General features: G+C 37.4%; 1 protein-coding gene across 20 annotated transcripts in view; it reads right to left on the reverse strand.

Annotated features, from left to right (window-relative positions):
• Positions 1-928: 928 nt before the first annotated feature.
• LOC124949209 (latrophilin Cirl-like) overlaps positions 929-23,509 on the reverse strand; it is a 663,827-nt gene continuing 641,246 nt past the window's right edge. For 15 of the 20 annotated variants that reach the window (XM_047493930.1, XM_047493925.1, XM_047493923.1 and 12 more), the window contains 14 exons: positions 17,648-17,754; positions 15,922-16,108; positions 15,576-15,754; positions 14,840-15,481; positions 14,329-14,740; positions 14,028-14,253; positions 13,778-13,943; positions 13,452-13,666; positions 13,178-13,281; positions 11,986-12,030; positions 10,949-11,117; positions 10,519-10,743; positions 5,973-6,170; positions 929-5,144 (listed from right to left, as the gene is read on the reverse strand). In XM_047493930.1, coding sequence (XP_047349886.1) covers positions 4,290-5,144; positions 5,973-6,170; positions 10,519-10,743; positions 10,949-11,117; positions 11,986-12,030; positions 13,178-13,281; positions 13,452-13,666; positions 13,778-13,943; positions 14,028-14,253; positions 14,329-14,740; positions 14,840-15,481; positions 15,576-15,754; positions 15,922-16,108; positions 17,648-17,754 — 3,730 coding nt within the window. In that variant the 3' untranslated portion in view covers positions 929-4,289. Of the gene's footprint in view, positions 5,145-5,972; positions 6,171-10,343; positions 10,744-10,948; positions 11,118-11,985; positions 12,031-13,177; positions 13,282-13,451; positions 13,667-13,777; positions 13,944-14,027; positions 14,254-14,328; positions 14,741-14,839; positions 15,482-15,575; positions 15,755-15,921; positions 16,109-17,647; positions 17,755-18,074; positions 18,182-23,509 lie in introns of all 20 variants that reach the window. The other 5 variants (XM_047493932.1, XM_047493937.1, XM_047493938.1 and 2 more) reach the window with 5 other exon arrangements.

Genomic DNA, 23,509 nt, shown 5'->3' on the forward strand with positions numbered 1-23,509 from the left:
CGGATAATGCGGTACGAATATAAGGATATAACGATCGAAGAAAGATTATTGTGATTATCTTCGTTTAATCGCGGAAAACAGTATGGACGGGGAAAAGAGGTGGTAGGAAAGCAGAGCGGAGACGTAGGAGAAAGGAGTCGAACGATGGAATATACTTTATAAAATAGCCGCGGATCGAACATGCATTGCTCGTATATCTGTGTTCATCCTATTAAACGTTTCTCGTTTTTCATTTCCCTCTTCTTTGTTTCTTCTCGTTCATTAGCGATTTACGTGTTCACAGAACGAATCGCTCATTAATATCCGTTTCCCTTCCCTTCGTCGAAACTTACGTTATTTCTTTATTTTTATCTTTTTTATCTCTCTCTATCTCTCTCTCTCTCCCTCTCTCTCTCTCTCTCTCTCTCTCTCTCTCTCTTTCTCTTTCTCTCTCTCTCTCTCTCTCTCTATCTCTCTTTTTTTTTTTTCTTTTAGCGGATTCATTTATAAATATCCAATGATTATTTGAGGTTTTTGTCTCATTTAATATTTTACTTCCTCGTTTAATTTATTTACACATTAACTAATTTACGCTTGGGACTTAAGTTAAACGCTCCTCTTACGCTTTTTCCGCCGTCACAACGATAGTTTATGATGGTTTACTACTTATTAGTTAATTCGCTTATTTACTTACTTTTGTTCACATTAATCGTTAGGGTGCGCCGTATCTCACTTTTTCTTTTTTTCCATTTACATTAGAAGTATTCAACATGTACAAAGCCTTATATACATTATTTACAACGCTTTTGAGAGTTCTCTTTCGTCGACGATTAATAATAATAGAACGCCCGCGCGTCATTTTCTTTTTCGCATGCACACACTCTCGACTTGGCCGCTTTAACCCAAACGTCTATCATAGATTGTCGACTCGCCAAAAGAGAACGAAGGATTATTAAGTTTTCTCGCATTGAAAACTCCTTGCTTATCTCTTGGCTCGTCTATTTAGGCTGATGCCTCTCTTTCTCTCTCTCTCTCTCTCTCTCTCTCTCTCTCTCTCTCCCTCTCTCTCTCTCTTTTTGTTTATTCCTTTTTGTTGCATTTGTATCCCTCAATTTTCGATTTACGACACGTTAACGGATGGAATGTGGGTGCCTTAAAGATTATCTGGCAATATGTATTATTATGTCGATAAGATCTATACGTTTCGATCGTAGAAAATTATAATTAGTTTTCCACGCTTCGCGACACTGCCGGTCCATAGTCACAGCTTCCTTTTTACATCGAATGTATATCTTTGTTTCTTTCTTTTTTTTTTTCTTTTTTTTTTCTTTTTTTTTTTCTTTACGAAGTCTTCAGAATTTTCAAAGAAAGAGAGCGAAAAAGAAGAGAGAACGTTCGACGTGAAAAGATAGTTACGTCTATGGACCATTAACATCGAAGAATCCATTGGTAATTTCGTTCGAAATTCAAAAAAAAAAAATAAAAGGATACAAGGACTACGCGAGGAATGGGTAGGGGCCCTTAATCACTATAAAAATGTTGCGATTCGCATAAATCGACAATGGCTTCCCTTTAATAATCCATCATTATCCGTATCGTGAGGCAGCAACGATTATTGCTATATCGATGCCGTCGAATTGTAGTACAATATAAAAGACAAGACGAATCGATCGATTGCTAAGATTTTTTTTTCTTCTTCATATACCGCCGAAACGAACATTTGAAATATTAAAAGGGATAGAAACGTACGCACGCATATATTCATCGTTTCTCTCTCACGCATACATTGCTTACGCACAGACAGACGTACAGACAGACAGACAGACAGACAGACAGACAGACAGACAGACAGACAGACGCACGCATACACACGAGATCTCGCTCGTACATTTTACTTTTCTTGCATTTTAATAGACAGCTGTGGTACCTTTAAACGCGACTAATCGCTTTTAACGCCGATTTTCATCTAAACGCGTTCTCTTCTCTTCTTTTTTTTTCTCTTTTTTTTTTTTACGTTTTCTTTTTCTTTTTCTTTTTTCTTGACGAACGGTCGAACGGTCGATCGAGCGAGAAATAAATATAAAGCCACGGCGACGGCGATGCTATCCGTGTTATTTCCGAGGCGAGCATCGATCGATATCAGACATATTCATTATTATTATTATCATCATCATTCATTAATATATAGTTCGCGTTCGTTCGATACTCGTCTCGCGAATATCATCTTTATATAGACGCTCTCTTTCGCGTGAATCGCGAAAAATGGCGGGAGAAGTTTGTCGTCGCGACTCGACGATAGGAAGGAAAGAGGAACTCGACGAGACCTGCTTGCTTATTTCACGAAAAAGAGTTAGGACCTTCCGATCGTCGGTCGACGATCCTGCGTCGGCTGTGTCGCGCGTATTTTAACCGAGAAACGCCTTTACGAGCGATGATAAAAAATAAATAGCGAACGCGTGCACGCGCGCTCGCGATCGGCATCGTCCCTTAGTTTTACACGTATTATTACGTTTTTACGACACTTACGTTTCCTTTAAAAAATAGTAAAAAACAGTGACTAAGTTTCATTTGCGAATTCTCCGCTTCGCTTGGAAAATCGCTTTTATATCGCCTACATACGCGCACTACCTGCCCCCTGTGTTCGATCATACGCAAATGCAAATATACACATGCATACATGTAGTCACACACACACACACACACACACACACACACACACACACATACTACACACTCTTTTTCTCACACACACGTATACACATACTCGCACGCGTATATATATGTATATATATATATACTCGCACACATCAATCCCCTGTCTTCCTTCCATTTCATTCAAGAACATCGTGTTATTGTATACATACATATACATATATATATATATATATATATATATATATATATATATATACTTTTTTTTATTTATAAAAATAACATTCTGGGACTAAAACGTAACATTTCAAAAGCAATGTACAATGAGGAGTTATGGTTGGGCGACCGACAAAGGTACTTACGACTGTAGTACAATTACGATTTCTTCTTCATTTCGAATTGATAATATTATTATTAAGAGATTTCATTTGCTTTCTCATTGCGTAAACATTCGTAAAGGTATATCCTTTTTCTCTTTTCAGAGAATAAAATTGAATTCTCGGTATCTTTTCTTCAACTCAAAATGTGCCGACGTACTTGTATTGAAAAAGTACGTGGAATGTCAAAGAAAATGATAATAGAAATGCGCGCTCGATTATTTCTACGAGAAAACTTAGGCGCGTCGCGATCGAGAATTCGCTCTGCCTCTCTTCCCGCCCAAAACCCCCCTAAAACTCTCTCTCTCTCTCTTTCTTTCTTTCTCTCTCTCTTTCTTTCTCTCATTCTATTTCTCTTTCTTTCTTTCTCTCTCTCTCTCTCTCACAGGCAGTTGCTCTCCTTCGTAACGCGATTTTCAAAAGCGATTGTTACAATCACATGCCACACCTAAAATTTCCGATATGTCGCTATCCTAAGCTATCCGTTCAACGAGAGTCTATATTATACACAAAAGGACGAAAGAAAAGAAAGAACAAGGTGACCTAAAACAATGACTTAAAAAATTTCCAGTTCGTGGACGAGGAGTACGTGTCGCGATATGTCTATTATACAAAAGAAAAAAAGAAAAATAACGTATCGCCGACGCGATCGTCTCGCTCTCTACACAATATTTATTACTTTTTTTTTTCTTTTTTTGTTTTCGCAAGGATCACACACTGTGATTAGTACGCGTAGAGCAAGGAAGGAATCTTTCGGCGCAGAATGTCGATCGTTAAGTTTAGTTGTACACGAACCATCGCGTAGGTTCGCCAATCGACTCGTGTGGCTTTATAACACGCTAAAAAGCGAAGTAATATCGTTCTAGCCTTTCGTGTTTTTTCGTGTTTCTCTTCTTGGAAGGACCGTCATCGTCCGTTTCTCATTTTCACGATTCTTCTCCGAAATCTTAGCCTTTGTTCGTCTCTCTCCCCGTTCAACTGCTTTCATTCATAGGAAAGAAAAGTCTTCTTGTTAAGAGTAAAATCTCTTTCTGACAAATCCAAGAGAGAATGAGAGTGAAAATAAGAGAGTGAGAGAGAGAGAGAGAGAGAGAAAGAGAGGAAAAGAAAGGGAGAGAGAGAGAGAGAGAGAGAGAGAGAAAGAGAGAGACGTTATGCTGAGCTACAGAGGAATCAGAGAGAGATCGGAGTCGAAGGGCGAGTCCTACGAGAGGAACAGAGTCCTACCCCAAAACATGGGGATGGTGGACGAGATGGAGGACGAGACGATCCAGCCTTGACCTAACACTCGCTGTAGGAAGGCGGTGGCATTCCGCGTCCTGTATACATATCCGTTTGGGGTTGAAGATGGCAGACGACGGTATGGCCGTCGAGAACAGCGACGGTTCTCGTATGATCCTGTTGAGGTGGTAGTCCATAACCTGCAGGGAGTCGTGGCAGTTCACCGAGCTCGTACCTCGCTTGTTGCCTTCGTAGTTTCTCCCAGCAGGCATTTAAGGTCCTTTCAACGGTTGGACCATATTCCGTTGGATCGTAGTGAGTGTTTCCAACACGATCGCTCATAGTTTGCCCGTAATGAAGCAGGTTACGATCGTTAGCAGGTGAATATGGAATCAATGGCCTATGATCACCGTAGCTTCTCGAAGATTGTCTACTCATGTCGCTTTGTCGTCGACCATCCTCGTCAGACATGTCTGACACTTGGATCTCTCCAACAGCTCCACCGGCGCCACCTCGTTCAATTTCCTCGTAAACAGGATCATCTTCGTTCGTTAAACCACCAACGTTGCCAACTCCGCGATGCGTTGGAAGATGTACATGCTGGCCGTGATGAGCATGCATCTGATGATGCATACCATTTCCACCGTTTCTACCATCGACGATTTCTGTGTAAGTATGATTATATGGCATGGCAGCTCGTCGTCCAGTTCCCACCGAAGTAGTTGCTGTTGTCGTTGCTGCCCTTCCACCGCTCATCGTTTCGCTACCATCGTTCGAGCCGATGATGCGGTTTCTATCTCGATCTCGATTGCGACCTGAATGGCCCAAAGTTGAAGTGTTATGTGTCCTCGGTGAATCTTCTTGTTCTGATCCACCGTGTCCAGAGTCCCGGGAGTACGATTTAAAAGAAATGTTCTGTGGGTGGAATAGAAATTGATATATTAGATATTTTTCTTAAATTGAATTGAAAATGATTTTGCTTTCTAAGGGAATTAACGTGCCGTTTTATCTTTCAACAGGATATGACGATCTTTTAATTCGCCAATAGAAAAAACACGGCAATTTTGAATTTGGATGTCGCGAGTCGAGGGAAACGGTCGTGGCTGTGCATGCACTGTGTAACGGGGGAAAAGCCGAGAAAAAATTGTTCACATTTTCTCGAATCATTGAGTGCGTAACTCGTCTCTAATCTTATTTTATTCAGGGATGATTAGAAAAAAAAGAAAAAAGAAAAAAAAAAAAAAAGAAAAAAAATAATCTGCTATGACCGAGGCTTTTTAACTCGCGCAAACATCGTGCCTTTTTGACAATTAAACGAGAGAAGCACACACCATGCACGAGAGGGCGGATCTAGCCAAAAGTTAGACAATTAGTTTGATGATCGTAAGAAAATGCTAAAGAGAAAGAAAAAAGCATTGACATATAGCATGGACCGCGTGTCCCATACGTTAAACGTCTTTGTTTGTAACTCTAAAATATAAAAAGTCAAATAACTCTTTAGCAAAATGTATTATTACATTTATGTATCAACGATTATTAAAAGTACGATTATCTTTATTGTGGGACAACGCAATCCGAGTTTATACATATGTCGATGGAAAACAAAGAGAAGAGTTAAAGGAAACAAAGAAAAATGAAGGTGTTTTTATTTTTTTTTTTATCTGTGCTAAAAACTAGCGACTAGAGTAGCGACGAGAGAATAGCGTTAAATAGCGCTTGCGAGCTAGCCGCCCAGTTAGTTACCTTCCACATGAGGTTTTTGTTAAGGTGGCCCCAAGTGGCGGTGGCAGATTTGGGGATATTAGGAGCTGAGGGTAAGAATGCGTGACGGGCGTACGGCAGAGTGGCCACGATGTGAGCCTCTGTGCCAGAGGATTCACTTGGCACAGCGACTGCCGGCTGCCTATCGACTATCGCCCAGCTTCGACCGGATACCAAGTACTGGAAAATCAAGCATTGGTCGTGGCTGTTAATCCTCCGTTTACCTCCATTCTCTCTCTCTCTTTTTTTTCTTTTTTTTTTTTTTTTCTAAATTTTGTCTTTCACTTTTATTCGTAGAACATTTTAAAATTGGCTAAATCTTTTACAGAGAAGTCAATGAGGTAAACGAAGGATCGTACGGATCTCCGAAGGTAGCTTTGGAAGGTTTTTTGGACCTTCTTTCAAAAAATGACAAACAAAATCAGCCCGTGAATCTATTCCGATGTATACGTCGTTTTTATTTTTTCCATTCGACAACATGGGAAACCGAATGCCTCGGAGATCGTCACGTGAACCACCTGATTCGCTGCCATTCCCAAAGTTTGTGTTTTACGTCGAGGAAGGATTAAACGCCTTGGTGAGAAATCAATCAGCGATAATAGCAAAAAATTATAACCTGAATTATGCATTGTGCGTATTGTGCAAATCTATATATTCTAGAGCTGACGTTATATTTTTCTTTCTTTCTTCCTTTTTATCGAACAATAACAATAAAGAATTCGTTTCTTTTGTTGTATCAAGCGAAGAAGCTCTTTTTATTTATCTTTTCTGTTTTTCTTTTGTTTTTTTTTATATTTATCCTCACGATCAACCCCTCTAATAACGTTACATTTGTCTTAGATTTTTCTCTTTTACAACTTACCTTATTTCAATTTATGATATATGAAAAATCATGCGATCGAGTGATTTCGTTATTAACAGTAACACGAAATCGAGGGGTTGACGTTCTTCGTAACGAAGCATCGATATTTTTTTGTTCGCGAGAAGCCAAAAAAGTAAAGTGCTCGATCGCGTTTGCATCTAGATTAGGCAAGATCAGGCTTGATTGGCGTTAAACGATCGATGAAACGCACATCGAAAGAATAATCTTTTCGCAATTTTAATTTTTTTTTTGTTTCTTCTTTTTTGTTTTTTTTTTTTTTTTGTTTCTCTTCGTTTATAATCGCGGTATCGATCGATCATTGCGGACGAGCGCGCGCACGCGACCTAAAAGCAAGGCAAGTCTGGTCGCGTCTTCATCGTCCATAAATCGAATCGAGAGCGAGTACCTTGGAAGCGAAGCGAACATACGTTAGAAAACGTAATGCGTTCTGGGTTTATCTGAACGGCGGCCGAGCGGATTACGGAAACCGTTCGTCAAGGTTATCGCGTCGTAAAGATCAATCGATTTTTACGAAGGAAAGCAGCAGCATCGTCGACTATATCGCTGCGCTGGCAGAAAACGAAAAGAACCTTATGACTTTCCTTCCGTCTACTCTTCGATAATCTTGATATCGCGTGTCCGCTACCTTCCGAACATTACGAATCTTTCCAAAACGCACGGAGCTTTCACTCTGTGAGGTATGCCGATATAAGAGAAAAAAAACGAAAAAAAAAAAAAAAAATGGGAAGGATTCTCCTCGGTTTCTCTATATTTTTTGCTTTCAAAATAATTAATTATACACGTGCTCGATTCATTCATTCAGAGTGTTAAAAAGTATTTGACTTTAGATATAAGTTAATTCGAATGAAATTAAATTAAAGATTTAATTTAGCAAAGATTCAAGGTATAAGCCCAGTGAATACTTTATAATTTTTAAGCCGAATTAAAAGTGCTCGTTAACACGAATAAAAAAAATCAATCTCGTCGGAGTTTACAAGGGAATTTTTATTTTGATCTTTCGAGTGATTTACCTTGCTGCGTGACACAAGGATGTAAAAGCGTGCGTGGAGAAATGAAAAGGTGAACACGTAGAACACCTTTTGGTAGATATCAAAGTGAGAATATGATAAGAGACAATTACTGCTAATCTTTTATTTACCACCTCTCGTGCGACAAATGGGAGCAAAACGAGTAACCCATTTCTTTTTTTTTTTATATTTTTTTCTTTTCAAACTCAAGCATCATACTTTTTTAACACTCTACGAATTATTATTATTTTTTTTATTATATACCGCGTAAAATAACGCGAAACTTTGAAGGACACGACGAGTCATAAATAGGTCAACGAGTAAAAGCTAAAGCGTTAAATCGCCGCGAAGATGGACGATCGTAAATCAGGTAGAGATACGCGCGACGTCTAGACGAACGTACGCTTTCGAATTCCTTCGTAGCCGTGGGGGCCTCCGAGAGCTGAAGCGTCTGAAATAAATGACAAATCGCGTGCGAGCGCACGCTTTGTCAGGCAAGGTTGCATATAGAGGTATGGGGTTGTTCTTGAGAGGACAAGGCAAAGAGGGACGACTGGTAGGTTGGAAAAGGAGGCAAAGTAACCAGCAACCGCGTTACACCAAACCCCGAGCCAGATAAGAAGCACGAAAATCACCACTGTTAGTAAGTAGGAGGCCTTGCAAATAGTACGTTCGCGTGTTTACAGCTCTGCAAAGTCAAGTCCGTGAATGTTCTCGCTTTCTCTCTCTCTCTCTTTCTCTCTTTCCCCCTCTCTCTCTCTCTCTCTCTCTCTCTCTATCTATCTATCTATCTATCTATCTTTTTCTTTTTCTATTTCTCTTTTTCTCTCTCTTTCATTATCATCGAAAATTCATATTTCAAATTCATTTCTGTTAATCGAAAGACGATTATTATTGAGTATCTATTTATTTCAAGATTTATCTTTTATGGTGGTACAACAACAACAACAACAACAACAACAATTTTGAATATTCAACATAGGTTGTACTTATCGACAATGTAATTTTCAAGTATATTGTTGGTACGTGTTCGAGAGCATATGTGTTTGAGAGAGTCGATAGGCGAGCACGTTTTCTGACTTTCGTTTGCCTTGTTACTTCGATATTCCACGTGATATTACTTTTTTCTTTTTTTTTTTTTTGTATCTTTTCCCTTCTACTTTCTAACCCACTTTGTTAGTTCCTACGTTTTCTCTCTCTCTCTCTCTCTCTCTCTCTGTCTCTCTTTCTCTCTCTCTCTCTCTCTCTCTCTCCCTCTCTCCCTCTCTTTCCTTCTCTTTTTGTCTCTATTGCGTTTCCAACTCTCGATGATACTCTGCCCACGATAACCAAAGTGGTGGCTTGAGAATGAACAAGCGCACGAGAGAGTTCGAATAGGAGAGTTTCGAGTTACGTGACACGTACGAAAATTACGTATGGTAAGTCGAGAGGAGAATCTCGATTAGAGGAAGGAGGATGAGAGTTAGCCACTCAACAACAACGCGTCCTGCAACAGACTTGGCCAATATATTTAATCAAAAAAAGAAAAAAAAAAAAAAAAAAAAAAAAAGAAAAGAAAAAAGAAAAAAGAAAAAAAAGAAAAAGAAAAGAAGAAGAAAAAAAGAAGAAAAAAAGAAGCAAGCCGTGACTTTCTCGCGTTAGATCGAGCGAGGAAATACGAAAGTGTTGAGAAAATCGATTGATTGAGTTACAGAAAAACAAAATTAAGATGTTACGATGAGAGGTATTTTATACAGATAAGAAGGAGGTAGTGACCAGATGAGATGTTATTCGAAATTAAGAAGAATTTGTTGCCGAAGAAAATACGTAGACTGAAGAAACATCAAGAAAACATCAGAGAGTCATTGAAGAACATCACTTCGAGTTGAAAGTGCAACGTAGTTCAAGAGAAACTCATTTGTCTTTTTTCTTTTCTCTCTCTCTCTCTCTCTCTCTCTCTTCCTCTTTCCCTTTTTCTCTTTCTCTCTTTCTCTCTCTCTCTCTCTCTCTCTTTCTCTCTCACTCTTTCTCTTTCTCTCTCATTCTTTCTCTGAGCGAGTGAGGTGCGCGAAAAAAGCAAGAGCGATTTGATCAGCTAGCAATCAATTAGTACGTGATAGATACTGGCAGAAAAGAAGCAAAAATGACATGTGCACGGAGTGACAATAGCCAATGAGTGAACGAATTAGCGAGTGAATGAGTGAATGTAAAAATAAGAGAGAGAGAGAGAGAGAGAAATAATGAACGAGAGTGAGTGAGTGAGTGAGTAGGTGAGTGAATGAGGGAGAGAGTGAGTGAGAGAATGAAAAAGAGAGAGAGAGAGATAGAGAGAGAGAGAGAGAGAGAAAAAGAGAGAGAGAGAACAGGGGAGAGATTATTCGATCCGCCCATTCATTTAGATGGAATTCTTCATCGAAGGAATACCTATTGCAAACTATTTTTTATCTTGCTTCTCGGTTTGGTGTATAAGCGGCGTTTGGATACCTTGCTGAGTGGGATGCCTATTGTGGTTGCTAGGTGCCATCATGTGCATCTGGTGTGCCCCGACCGGCGACCTCAGCGACAAATTGTTCAGGTTCACGTTTATCGAAAGATTCGTATTGTTACAGGCCGCAGTCAGATTGTTGTGATTGTTCGGCGGTGACGTTGTGGTACCCACGTTAGAGGCGGCATGAGGCGATAGTCCTGAGCTGTCCGTTGTTGGAGCCGAAGGATTTGAGGATGTGTTGTGCGAGGCAAATTCCTTTCCACCGTTTCCACCAGGGCCAACTCCACCACCGCTCGTACCGGATGACCCGGAACTTCCCGTCACCGTCTTCGAACATCTCAAGCACTTTGGTAGCCACGAGTGACGTCGGATGAACTTTCTATACTCCTTTCTTACCTATAATAGGAAAGGTACACTTCTTTCTTATGTTCTTTGCGAAAAAAAAAGAAACAAAAGCCTGACCTTTTTGTGATTGGTCATAGAATTTTTTATTTTTAATTTTTCAATATTTCAATATTATCTGTTACGTTATTATGAACGACAATTATCGTTGGAGCTCTATTTAAATTTTTACATTATTCTTCTTTTTATATTCCTTTACCTTTTCGTTTTGAACGCAGTGGAATACAAAGATGAAAAGACCCTGAAGGCTGTTGAGTACAGTAAAGATGTATGCCATTACCACTGATTCTTGATTCAAATAAAGGAGTCCAAAAGTCCAGGTTAATCCTAGTAGAAATACTAGGACGATGGCGCCGCGTAACCAAGCTCTGACGAGAAATAAACAAAAAGTGAGTTATATCGTCGAAAAAAATTTTACAATGAAATATAATCTTTTCTTTTTTTTTTTTTTTTTTGCAATGTCGACCTTTAAAGAGAGATAAGGATGCGAAAGTGTCGACGGTTCGTTCGACGAATTTGAACGTTGCGTTTATCGAATTGTTTTAGAAAACAATTATTTTCTATTTGAATGTAAAATTATTATATTTTTACGCAACGAATCTTTCTTTGCGCACTCGAATCGAACCGTATCGAATCTCTTCGAGTTTCACCGACACAATTTATTCTTTCTAAACATTCACGACAAGAGCGTGTAACTACACAAGAAGGCCGAGAAGATAATTAGAAGAGATTGTACTTTGTCTAAGTTCACGTTTATATCTACTTTCAAATCAGGCGTGATACTTTAAACTAACTAAGAATAATACAGCATGCATGTGGATTATCGTGTGCATTCGAAGGAAAGGTGAGATGCATCGTTTCGATTCGACGATGATACGTATCATTTTGACTTTTTACTTTGCATAAAGAAGGACTTTGTTTTCTTTCTCTTTCTTTCTTTCTTTTTTTTTTTTTAACATCATGAGACCCGTTTCGTGCACGTGATACCAATGAACTTCACGATATATCGTAATTTTGGTGTGACGACTACGAGACTATACTACCACAACTACTAATTTTGTTAAATTAATTGGGATACAAAAGTAAGAATAGATTGATTCGATTCGACATAAAATCGGAAAATTAATTCGTTGTAAAGTTAGAAAGTAGTGGGAAAGAGGGAGGTTAAGAGAGGGTATTAGTAATAATGTTAATAATAAGAAAAGTGAGTAATAATAAAAATGGTAAATATCTTACAAGTGCGCTTGCAATTTGTTGGGAAGAGCATTCTCTTCCTTTCCACTACCAACCAACCACGCCATGCAGAAGAATGTAGAACAGTGTAGACAGAAGTGGGTAGAAGATTTAATACAAAAAAATGAAACAAGACAGCAGTTAGGTGATTGTTCCGGCACCATTGATATCGATTGATTATAATTAAAAAATTTCTTTCATCATCATCATCTGCAAACACTCGATTCGTATTACTAAGTCTTATTGACTTTAATAAATGTCAAACTGATCACGAGTATTTACTTATGTATATATTGTTTCAACCATTAAGAGGATTATCTTGTAGTGCTCTTTTTAACATGAATACATTATTTAAATGTAGACGATATAAGATGCAAAATGTACACTATAAAAAGAAAAATTTATCGTAATGTCTCGTTCATAATAATTCGAATCGAGCTTGCAAGAAATTTTAAAATACCAGCACCGATGTGTCAAATAATTTTATTTTTTATTCTACGAAAAGCTTTTCTGCGTGTTTTCACGTCTCTTGTTTCGATTAATTTATCTTATCTCGCTTTCACGATTTTTTTCGTCTCTCTTTCATTATATCTCTTAACAGCTTCATCGAATCACAAATTTATTTGTCATTCGTTCCAAGAAGTTACGAGCGAAGAGAGACCGATCATTATTGATCAGAATTACGTTGATAAGGTTTTAAACGTTGACAATAATGCGTTTGCTAACTAACACCAATTTCGTGACTTAAAGAAGAAAAAAAGTTAGAAAACGTAATGTATACAATGTATATCTATATACATGTATAGATATATATATATATATATATTTTTATATTTATATATATTTATATCATGAACGAGTAATTTAGGATTTACAGCAATACAGTGGCGTGTCGAACGAACGAAATCTGCGGTCATTCCAACATAGAACTCAAACCAAAACCAATAAAAACTTAGCATGGCCGCAAGAATAATGCGTGACAACGAGATTCACTTCGGGAGATCTCCTTAAGCAATGAAAGCTTTGCGAATATGAACCGAAAGCACCAAACAGACATTTCGACTCTACGCTCGACGAGGGGATTTAATCTCGATCATGTTAATGACGGACGTAATCTTAATTTTTTTTATACTTTATGTACAATCCGTTTGTACGATAAATAATCAATGACAGCTCGAAGATAGTTTGCGCTTACCTTGCGCTAGCTAGACGAGAATGTTCTTTACTCTTCATGGCTACCGTCGTATTTGCGTGTCGGCACATCATGTATATCGCCATCGACAGGAATACGAGATTCGCCTATTACGAAAAAACAAAGGATTATATAATCATTAGATTAGAGTTAAATGAGCTTTTGTTTAAAGTTAGAAGTTTGATTTCTAATTGACGTTGAATATGTATCATCACGCTGATGGAATCGTTAAGAACGAGTTACCAATTGCGACATCCAATCTGTTTTACATAATTACCAAGATTACGAGTATCACGGGCCCCACAAAGCTGAAGATGAAGTAGTTGTCCGCTCGAAGCCAACAGTATCGATCGGTGCCATAACTGAATGGATCGATTATACAGGATATCGCAACTACCAGTAACGGTGCCCCATAAGCAACAAGATAATACCATCGTAGTCTAGACTTTTCTGCTTCGAAAACTTCGATCAGCATAACATACAATTGAAATCCTATTGAGGAAATAGAATGAAGGAAATCAAATTAATAATATTGATCGATTTATTTATAAAAAAAAAAAGAGAAAGAAAATTCTTTTGGTTTAAATCCCGTTATTATCATACCTTCGAGGAACATCCAGGCGAACGCACATAGGAAAAAAAAGTGTAATAAACCAGCAACAATACCACAGACGATCCTTTGATTCGTTTGTCCGATACCACAAACAAACAAAACTTCAGCTATTAACAGGCAGACGCATAGATTCTTGTGTATTGTCGTTCTGTCCGACTGAGAAAAATATCATTTAAAATTAGACATTCGAGATTTGTTGTAGAATGAAAAAATTTATACAATTGTATAATATGATTATACCTTGAGCCCACGAAACAATTGAAAGGTAAGTATCGCTAACACCAGACAGACGACAGATATGATGCAGCCTATGTATGTGATGATTTGTAAAGCGACTTGATGAGCGATGTCAAGTCTAACTGCATGAACGTCCATTAGAACGGCGAAATTTGTTAAGTGATTGCACTCGCATACTGTGTGCGTGTCGTTACTCTTTCTTATTTGACAGCCTTCTTCTGACCAACCACTGAAGGAAAAAAGTATTATTAAAGGATTATCTTAATTATTTGCTTTTTATGATTTCTGAATTGTAAATCTTTACCTCAAAATATAATCCCAAAAGACGCAAGTAGGATTGGTGACGTTTTCCAATGTCAAATGCCTGAAGTATATCCTTACTGGTTCCGATAACTGTATATGTCGACCTTTTCCTAATGAAGCAGAAATAATCTTACTGTTCAATAACCTAGTCGTGTTTCTTTTCGGCAACGATTGCGAGTCATCGTTTGTAACGACGGACGGCAATTCAGCTTGCGGTTGAAGAATTTCTTCGAGTCTATTGAAGGCCATGAAGACTAGTCGAACGATCCCAGCTTCGCTGTTTTCCAAAAGAGCACCTCTGGTTAGTTCGACGTGTGCCGTGGATGCTGTCCATCTTCCCTCCAAGATATTATTTGGAAAGACCTCGAGATCATTACCGATATTGCGTGTATCCAAAACGCGGACTTCCATTACTATTGCAAAAAAGAAGGTTCGTAAATTATTAATAAAAGAAAATAATGAAATGTAACGAATACCGAATGAGAGATATTTTAATTGTGGAAATGACTCACGTATATTCCTACAATCATGAGTGATCGTTTTCTCTTGGGTTAAAGTATCAGCCAATAGAAATGCATTTTCTTCAAGACCTATTAACAAAGAGGTCGCTACTCTCATTTGTTCCTGATGACTGAGATCCTTCCAAGAAGCCATCTGTGCTTCGTTCAAAAGATTACTGCCTGTTCTTACAACACCTTGCAAGAGTTCCGTAACGCTGACTTCTCTTTGATTGGGATCCTGATAGGTCCTAATATCTTGTGCCATCTTTTCGGCCATATTCTTTATGATCTTGGTTGTGATCATCATGTCACCACCATAAAGACCACGGCTATTGTTCGTTACTTGTGAAAGTTCTCGACTGATCCCCAAAATGACGTCACCATCAGTTACTCTATTTTCCAAGGACGTTAACCAAACAGAACGACATTCGCTCAAATCTGGAGTGTCTCGATGCCAGACCGCAGAATCACCTTTGGCAAGACATCTCCAACGAGCAAGTCCATTGGCACCACCTGGACAACTTTGGACGGCAACATCTCCAGCTCGAGTAGCGTTCCATGAAAGATTTCGTGCTATTACCGGTGGACAGGCCTGTCGTCCGTAATCGTACCATTGCCCGTTCGAACTGGACTCTGGATAATAAGTGCTGGGTACTGAAAATAGGAAGAAAGACCGTGAAGATTGTGAACTCAAGTTTTATATTAATTTTAATGGAATGGGAGGAAGTAAAAAAATTGATGTATTTACCGGTTGGTCTTCGACTTGTTCTCCATGGAGCAAATGTCGATGTAGTTGTTGGCTGCATTGTTTCAGGCGCGATAGGAGGAATCGCTGCTCCGTTCGCTACGACACCTTTCTCTGGAAGAATAGAATCTTGGTCTTCTTTGATAATATCCAATTCGTCGAGGGACCTCGTCGAGGTTGGACTGAAAAGCAAATCGTTTATTTCAATGGTGGATAACGAAATATATAATGATATCTTATCGTTATGAATTATGAAAATGAGAATGTAGATGATGATGAAAATGAAAAGATTGATATATATATATATATATATATATATATATATATATATATAGGTTTGAAAACTGACCTTGGTGGAGTGGTTATTGGCAAAGCTGGTGTAGATGGTGCCGGTGGTGGTTGCGGTGGCTGTTGAATCGCCGGTGTCGTAATCCTCGAGGGAGGTCTCACGGTTGGCTTAGCCGTGCTCCAAACGCTAGGTTGCGAAGTTATGAACCACGGAGGACTCGGTCGGGATGTCGTCGTTGTTGTAGTCGCTGAAAATGTTTCGGTGGATATCTTTTAACGAGGCAGTAATAGAAAAAGAAAAGAGAGAGAGAGAGAAAGAGAGAACCTATGTTCCCGAAAGAAAAAAAAACGATGTCGTAAGAAGATTTGCAAGACGCATTTTGTCTATCCGTCAATGAATTTATCAAATATCAGAAAGTTTATATAATTGAAAAAGGAAAATGATTCGAATGGATCGTGGACGTGAGGATAGAAAATTTTTTTGATTTGATTTTAAGACAAGTAACTTTATCAAGCTTCTTTTATCAGTGATTTTTGCTATTTCTTTGATTCTTATCAACTATGAAGAAAAAAAGAAAAATTATATATAGATCATTGATATGTAGAATTTGCGAAAGAATTTGAGCCTATCTTTTTGAGAATAATTAAATCGATTTTTCTTAAAATATCCAATAAGTTATAGTACAGAGTCTCGATTTCACATTAAATTCTTCAAAACAAATCAATTTTATAAAACAAAAAGATCATTAATCATGTATACATGTAATAGTAGTAAACAATTGAAAAATTTACGTAAACTGATACTGTTTACATTTCTATTTCGTTTAAACAGAAGACATAATTACGATCGAATCGTTTCATTAAGAGAAAAGTTAATTTTCATTGTACACACATGATATCTAGATTTAGAATGTAAATTCATAGAGTGCCAGAATTTTCCTGTTCGAAGAAAGGGTAGAAAACAGAGTAGAGGCGAGAGAACGTTACTTATGTTATGCTAACGCGGTGGTTCACTGTTACCATTTGTTTGCGTGTCTTGCGTCATGTGCAACTCGAGTCTCTTCAACGCGGTTGCAACGGAAACGTTCACTGCAAGTCTGACACCAACAAAAACGATCTGTTAGCACGTAATACATATTCGTTAGCAAACTGTATTTCCGGACAGCTCTTTCTCAATCTAGATTTAGTACCGTTGCTTGCTATCCTCTGCTATCTCCGTAGACAATAAAAAATGATGGATTCCTATTAAAATTTGTTCTTACCTTCATTATGATCATCTAAATATTATTTAATATTAATTACAAATTTGAATTTACAATAGTTCTCGTTAATGATTCGATCGTAAAAATTTGACGATGTTAATATTTTCTGAAGAACTGACATCTAGGTAGATCAAAAAATGGGCTACGAATAGATTGACCGGATGTTGAACTCGAGACCCGTATTTTATATGCAGTGGTACGCAAACTGTTTACAATTTTGATCCCCCTTTTGTTAGTCAGAAATCTTATGAGTTCCTTTAAAATATTTACACGCAAATATAGTAATAAATATAGTAATATCATTTTATTTTTATTTTGAAAGTAAACAACAATTTCGTACCATGATTTTTATAGGACTCTTTAAAAACTCGAGTCTTATAGCTTGTGCACCACTGCTCTAAACCGCTAACTGACTTCATTTCTTCATAGCCTTCTTAATTTGAACATAACGCGCGCGCATGTTATAAACCCTTTCAAACATAAATTAGGGAGATGGATAATCGTCGATAGAAAAATTTTACTTACCAGAGACACAACGATAATGTGCCTCAAGATATTTGTGCGTGTTGGGACAAGGATCACCGAATTGCGAGGTTGATGCAACGATGCTGCAGTTTTGTTGGTCGTTACACCTGAAGAGGTTTTTGCCGAAAGGACCAACGGTTAACAAAAGGAATAAATTCGACACAAGTTTAACACGTGTGCTGCCATGGATTTTTCGACTCTTCTTGATTATTTGTTTTCTTTTTTTTTCCATTTTTACTTCGGTCGACGTCGCGGGAACAAGGGGAAAATAATAGGAGGAAAATTTGCTTTCTCGCTTACTGCGTATCGATTTGCGTCAGATTTTTAATAGATTTTCGATGAACGCTGCTGCTTCGCGTTATCGCGCGCGCGAAAAAAAAAAAGAAAAGAAAAAAAAAGAGAAAGAATTTATTGGATTTCAACCAACCTAGACAATGGTACTGCGCCTCGACGTACTTTCCAGTTCCGGGACAAGGATCCTCCTCGAATATCTCACTGCGTACATTCAGCGCGCAGGAATTACGATGATTGCACCTGGGATGCGTCGCGTTAATCAAAAGAATGTTATTCCAGATAATAATAATCATTTGATCATCACGATTCGTTTTATTCTCGTAAGATATTGATAACCGATAACGAGAATCAAATGTAACATTTTCGCACTCAGTCAAACGTGATTCTATTTCTTATTGTTCTGCGTACGATTCTCGTATATTTACTTTCGAATAAAAGTCACGTTAGTATGAAACACGTTTATAAATAATTTTCAGGACGCAATCAACGAAACGTGGAGAAAAAAGTTGTTAGTAATGAGGAGCGTTTTTGCAACAGTTTTTAGAACACAAATGACAGGTGGTGTTTAAGGTAAGACAGACGAGGATTTTAGTCCCAAATGCCGACAGAAACACATACGTGCGTGTAATAAATATACGTCTCAGCTGTATGCCATAAATATCCATGGAACTTTCAGCGTCCCCGTGGAAATTCCATATAAACAGGAAACAAACGAATATTTTCTTTTTTGTTTTTTTTTTTTTTCTTTTTCTTTTTCTTTTTCTTCTTTTAATGATACATTCGATATATTTATCTATGAGACGTTCATGATACAGACGATACGATGAATTTTGAATTATTTTTTTTTTTGTGTTGAACGAGAGTAAAAAGAGAAAAGAAAAAAACAGTCGATAACCTCTCTTGGTTTATTGTTACATTTTGAATGAAAAGAACTATTCTGGACTTTCTGTTAACGGATTTTCACTTAGTTTTTTTATAATTCACGATCGTAAGCACCCCTGTTTTTGTAAGGACGCACATTCGAGGGTTTAGCGTAAGAGTGAGTACGCATCGTCACCGTTGAATGACGTCGACGAAACTCTGTTTGCAGGTGCAAAGTCTGTAAATTCGTGTACGTGTATATGTGTGTGCGTGTAAGCGTGTGCTATCCGTTATCGCTCTCTAGGACGGCCGCTATTACGGAGGATTAAGCGCCCTCGTTGGCTACTGCTTTTGCACGCGGAAATGTCGTGATTCGAAAACAGCGTTTACTATGCCGAGCTTTTCCATGGATTTTTTTGCCGCGAGATTCGATTAAAATCACTGAGCTATTCTATTCCGAGTATATTGGTGATATGTAAAAAAATAATCATGCAGCTGTAATAGTTAATCTGACATATGAAAATTATCAATGCGCTCGTTCGACATGTATAATTTCGTATAGCAGGAAATGTACGGAATCAAGAATGGTATCAATTTTAATCATTGAAGGTACATCGAAATACGAATGTTTATCAATGATTTATTATTTGTATTGCTCGAAAGAGATGATAAATATTGGAAAAATATTTGGGCGTCAATTACGTTGAAAATTTATCATTCACATTTAAAAAGTATATATTTTAATATATACTTACTACAGTTAACGTTATCTGTTTTATCGCGAAAGTAATTGGATGTTATAAACAAAATATGAATATTTGACGAATGGAATAAAAAAAATGTTTGTTAGTCATCGTTAAACGTTAACTACGAGAATTTTACGATTCCGATAAGGGACACGAAAAACGGAACGCGTATACGAATTCGTTCTTCGAATTCTTCCGATAAATTCTAACTCAAAGTTTATTTCAAATTCCACGATAGGTAGGATCTCTAACTCGCTAACAACGAGTCTAGGGACGCTGCTAAAGCCGGCAAGTTTGAACGTGCGTACATAACTAGGTATGTAACGCGGATACGCGTAGCACTTTCGCAAAGGAGTTGCATTTAACCGTCACAGACACGAAAGTACGCCGTAGTAAGCAAAACTTGGACCGCTTAGCATTACCGTAGAATAAGCAGTACGATTCTCTCACCGACAAACGATCGTTGTTTCCAACAATAAGATTCCGACTCTTCCCGTATATATATATACATAAATATATATATATATATATATATATATATATAAACACATATAATATACATATATATACATACATATATATACAAACGTACATACATATATCTTGTAGACTCGTTTGTTGGTGGTGGAGATGAGGAAGAGCTCAGGTTCTTCTTCGAGGAGAAGCTCGAAGGAGAAGCTTGGAAGAGGATAGAAGGCTGCTACTGCAACATTCTAAGTAAGAAACTTGTCATTCGCACTGTTACCACGCGTTTCTAATGCCGTAGAATATCCTTGAATTCTCAGCAATCCCTGTTAATCGTTTGCATCGCGCACATACTTCAACCGACACGTCTAAAATATTTGTAATTCGCACAGATGCTTTAATAATGATACGTTTAAGAGAGTTACCGAAGAAAGAAAGTCATTTTTGTCTGATCATTTTCTATCTGTTTCTATTTTATTCGCGATATTAATGTGTTCTGTTATGATGAAGTTTATAAAAAGAAAGAAAGATTAAGAATAGATATGAAGATAGAGAGAGAAAAAAAAAAAGAATAACTCAAACGTATATACGAAAATTCGTATATAAATCATCCCTTTGCATCCTGGACATCGACGAGAGGAAATTGAAGGATCCATGGCAACACACGTGAAACTTGCTTTATTTCAATGCTTATACTTCTAAGTATAGATATACCTGGAATAAACGAGAGAGGAGATTTTCTATTTATGCGATTAAAATTTGAAAGAAAAAAAAGATGAAAATATCTTCATGTGTCTTGACTCGAATGATTTGTTTGTTAAGATTTAAAAAAAAAAAAAAAAAAGAAAAGAAAAAGAAAAAAGAACAATTTTTACAAAATTTCAATTTGCATAATTCATTAAAATCTCCTCTTTCGTATGCTCACGAAAAAACACAGCCACGATCGTAAAGTAAGGGGACGTATCGAACGAGAAAAAAGATAGGAATAATAATAATAATAATAATAATAATAATAATAATAAAAAAAGAAGGAATACAAAAAAGAGGATAAAATGCGCATTGCAACGAATCCGCTTATTGGCCAACGGAAAGCGTTACAATGGCGGCTACGAGAGGAGTTGCGATCGTGGCTGTATGTCGTGTGCGTAGCGAAATACACATACTTTTCATTCTTCTCTGAAAACATTACGTTGTTAAGCATGCAAATGGACGTCTGGGTGGTAGCAGGTGGAGCAAGGATAACGCGAGGGGGACGGCAGAGCTTGGACGCTCGTATAATACTCGTATATACAGAATGTCTTGTGATCGGACGATTCGACGACACGAACAATGGAAATCGCATCGATCCATAATATATTTTTCAAATTTATTATATATGTATGTGCGTGTATATATATATATATATATATATATATATATATATATACATAACTATATTTTATATAACTATGTATATATATATATATATATATAAAATTGAACCATACAATCGGTCGGAATTTGAGCTCGGAATTTAAATTTTGTATTTTGTATTTTGTATTTTGAATCACTAAATTGATCAAACCCGTCGTGGATTTCATTTTTTTGTAACTTATAATTTGTTTTAAATGCAATTTATTTTAATAAAAAAAAAAAAAAAAAAAAAAAAAAAAAGAAAAAAGAAATTTATATGTACGTATGTATTGTATTGTTTCCTTTATCGAGGAAAAATTGTAGGAACGTTGAATCGTCGATCGCGATAAACTCAGTGCCATTCCCTTCGATACGAAGTAGACATTTTTACGGGTATTATTTGCATTTCCCTCCCTACTTTTCCCTTTCTAGGAGGCTCGCTCGAATCCGCTCTAGTTTGGCAGTGAGAAATATTCGTCGGACTTGCGTTCCGCATACTCGTGATTGGAATACTTTTAAGTACCTAACCGGGAGTTCGCTCACCCAAAGTCTTTTCCTCTCTTAATCCGCTGAGGGATTGAAAGAGTTTTGTCGATGGAACTTGGTGTACAATTTGTATCTATGTTTCCTCTTTACCCATACCCACATGGTTATTTGTTTCTCGGTTCACTTGAATCTCTTTTACCATTGGCAATGAAAAGGTAGAAACCCGAGGAGTGACACGACAGATGTGTGTCGTCGAAACTCATAGAAAGATTCATTAAAAGGAAACAATTTTGAAATGAATAATCACCACGAAACTACCTATCTCCTAGTTTTCTCGGATAAATTCATTGAGTGTGAATTTACTCTTTTCTTCTATGTCTCCTTGAGTTCAATATCCTTCAAGAAAGATCGTTCTTGTTATCGCGTTGTCGAGGAAAGAACGGGTGAAAGAAAGAGAGATAGAAGAGTTATAGAGTTTTAGGACTATAAGAGAAAGAGAGTGCGAGAGAAAGAGGTGAGAACGTCTTACTGGAAAGTACGAACGATAAAATACGAACTGAAAAGTTTTTCCGTAGAAGGAGCGAGTGCCACGATCATTTCATTAGTCAGTTAGCACTGACTCCTCCTCTTGCCTCCTCGTCTCGCGGGAGAAAGACCGAAACTTGTTTATCGGTAGAACGAAAGTTTCGTTCGCAGGTCGTCTCGAGAACGTGAAGCTCACTTTTCTCAGTTCTCTTTTTCTTTCTCTTGTTTCTTGTAATACGACGTCGTAACAAAGTTGACGAAGAAATCAGTTATTATTTTTCTTTTCCGACATAAGAAGAAATCAATGTGATCTCCGTTGATCATTTATCGAAAAGCTCGAATAAGGTCGACTCCTATGAACGATTTCTTCTTTAATACATTCTCGACGTGATACTGATAAATATTCCGCGGAATTTCGATTTGGCATTATTAATTGCCGACGCGACGAAGAAGAATTTTGCTCTACTATTCGTTTAACGAAAGATTAAGAGAGATAACACGACAGAATTTTTATCTTAATAATTATATTAATATTTAACGATATTTGTTTTTATGGAATTTTATATGGAATTTTGTATGGATCTCATTATTATACAATGAGAGATTTTAACATAACGTAAGAAAATTCACGAAAATATTTCGAGGAACGAAGTTAATTAAAAGTCCCAATTATAGTGACTCAAAATTAAAGATAAAGACTTTTCATTGGTATTGGATACATTAATATTTATAAACGTAATATAGATTTTGTTGATACTATTTTACAATCACTTTGCATTTCGTATTTTATTGAAAGTACTATCATGATCTTTAGGCGACTTGGCATGAAAATGGAAAGCACCCACGTAGAAACAGGTGCGATCATTAAATTCGAACGTTGAATCACGGATGCAAGAGAAAGCAGAGTTTCGTAGGGGCCCCGCATTCAATTTCATTAATCGTTTCGGCAAAGCTCTCGCGTTTTCTCTTTAATCGTAATCTCAAGTGTCTGCAACTTGGCTGCTTTCTCTTCTCCTCTCTCCGTTCCATCTCTCGAGCTCGCTGTTTAGTAGCTTTGCGCTTTGTCCCAAATCGTAGCCGACAGACGGTTAAT

The sequence above is a fragment of the Vespa velutina genome, chromosome 5, assembly GCF_912470025.1.
Source record: "Vespa velutina chromosome 5, iVesVel2.1, whole genome shotgun sequence".
NCBI lineage: Eukaryota > Metazoa > Arthropoda > Insecta > Hymenoptera > Vespidae > Vespa > Vespa velutina.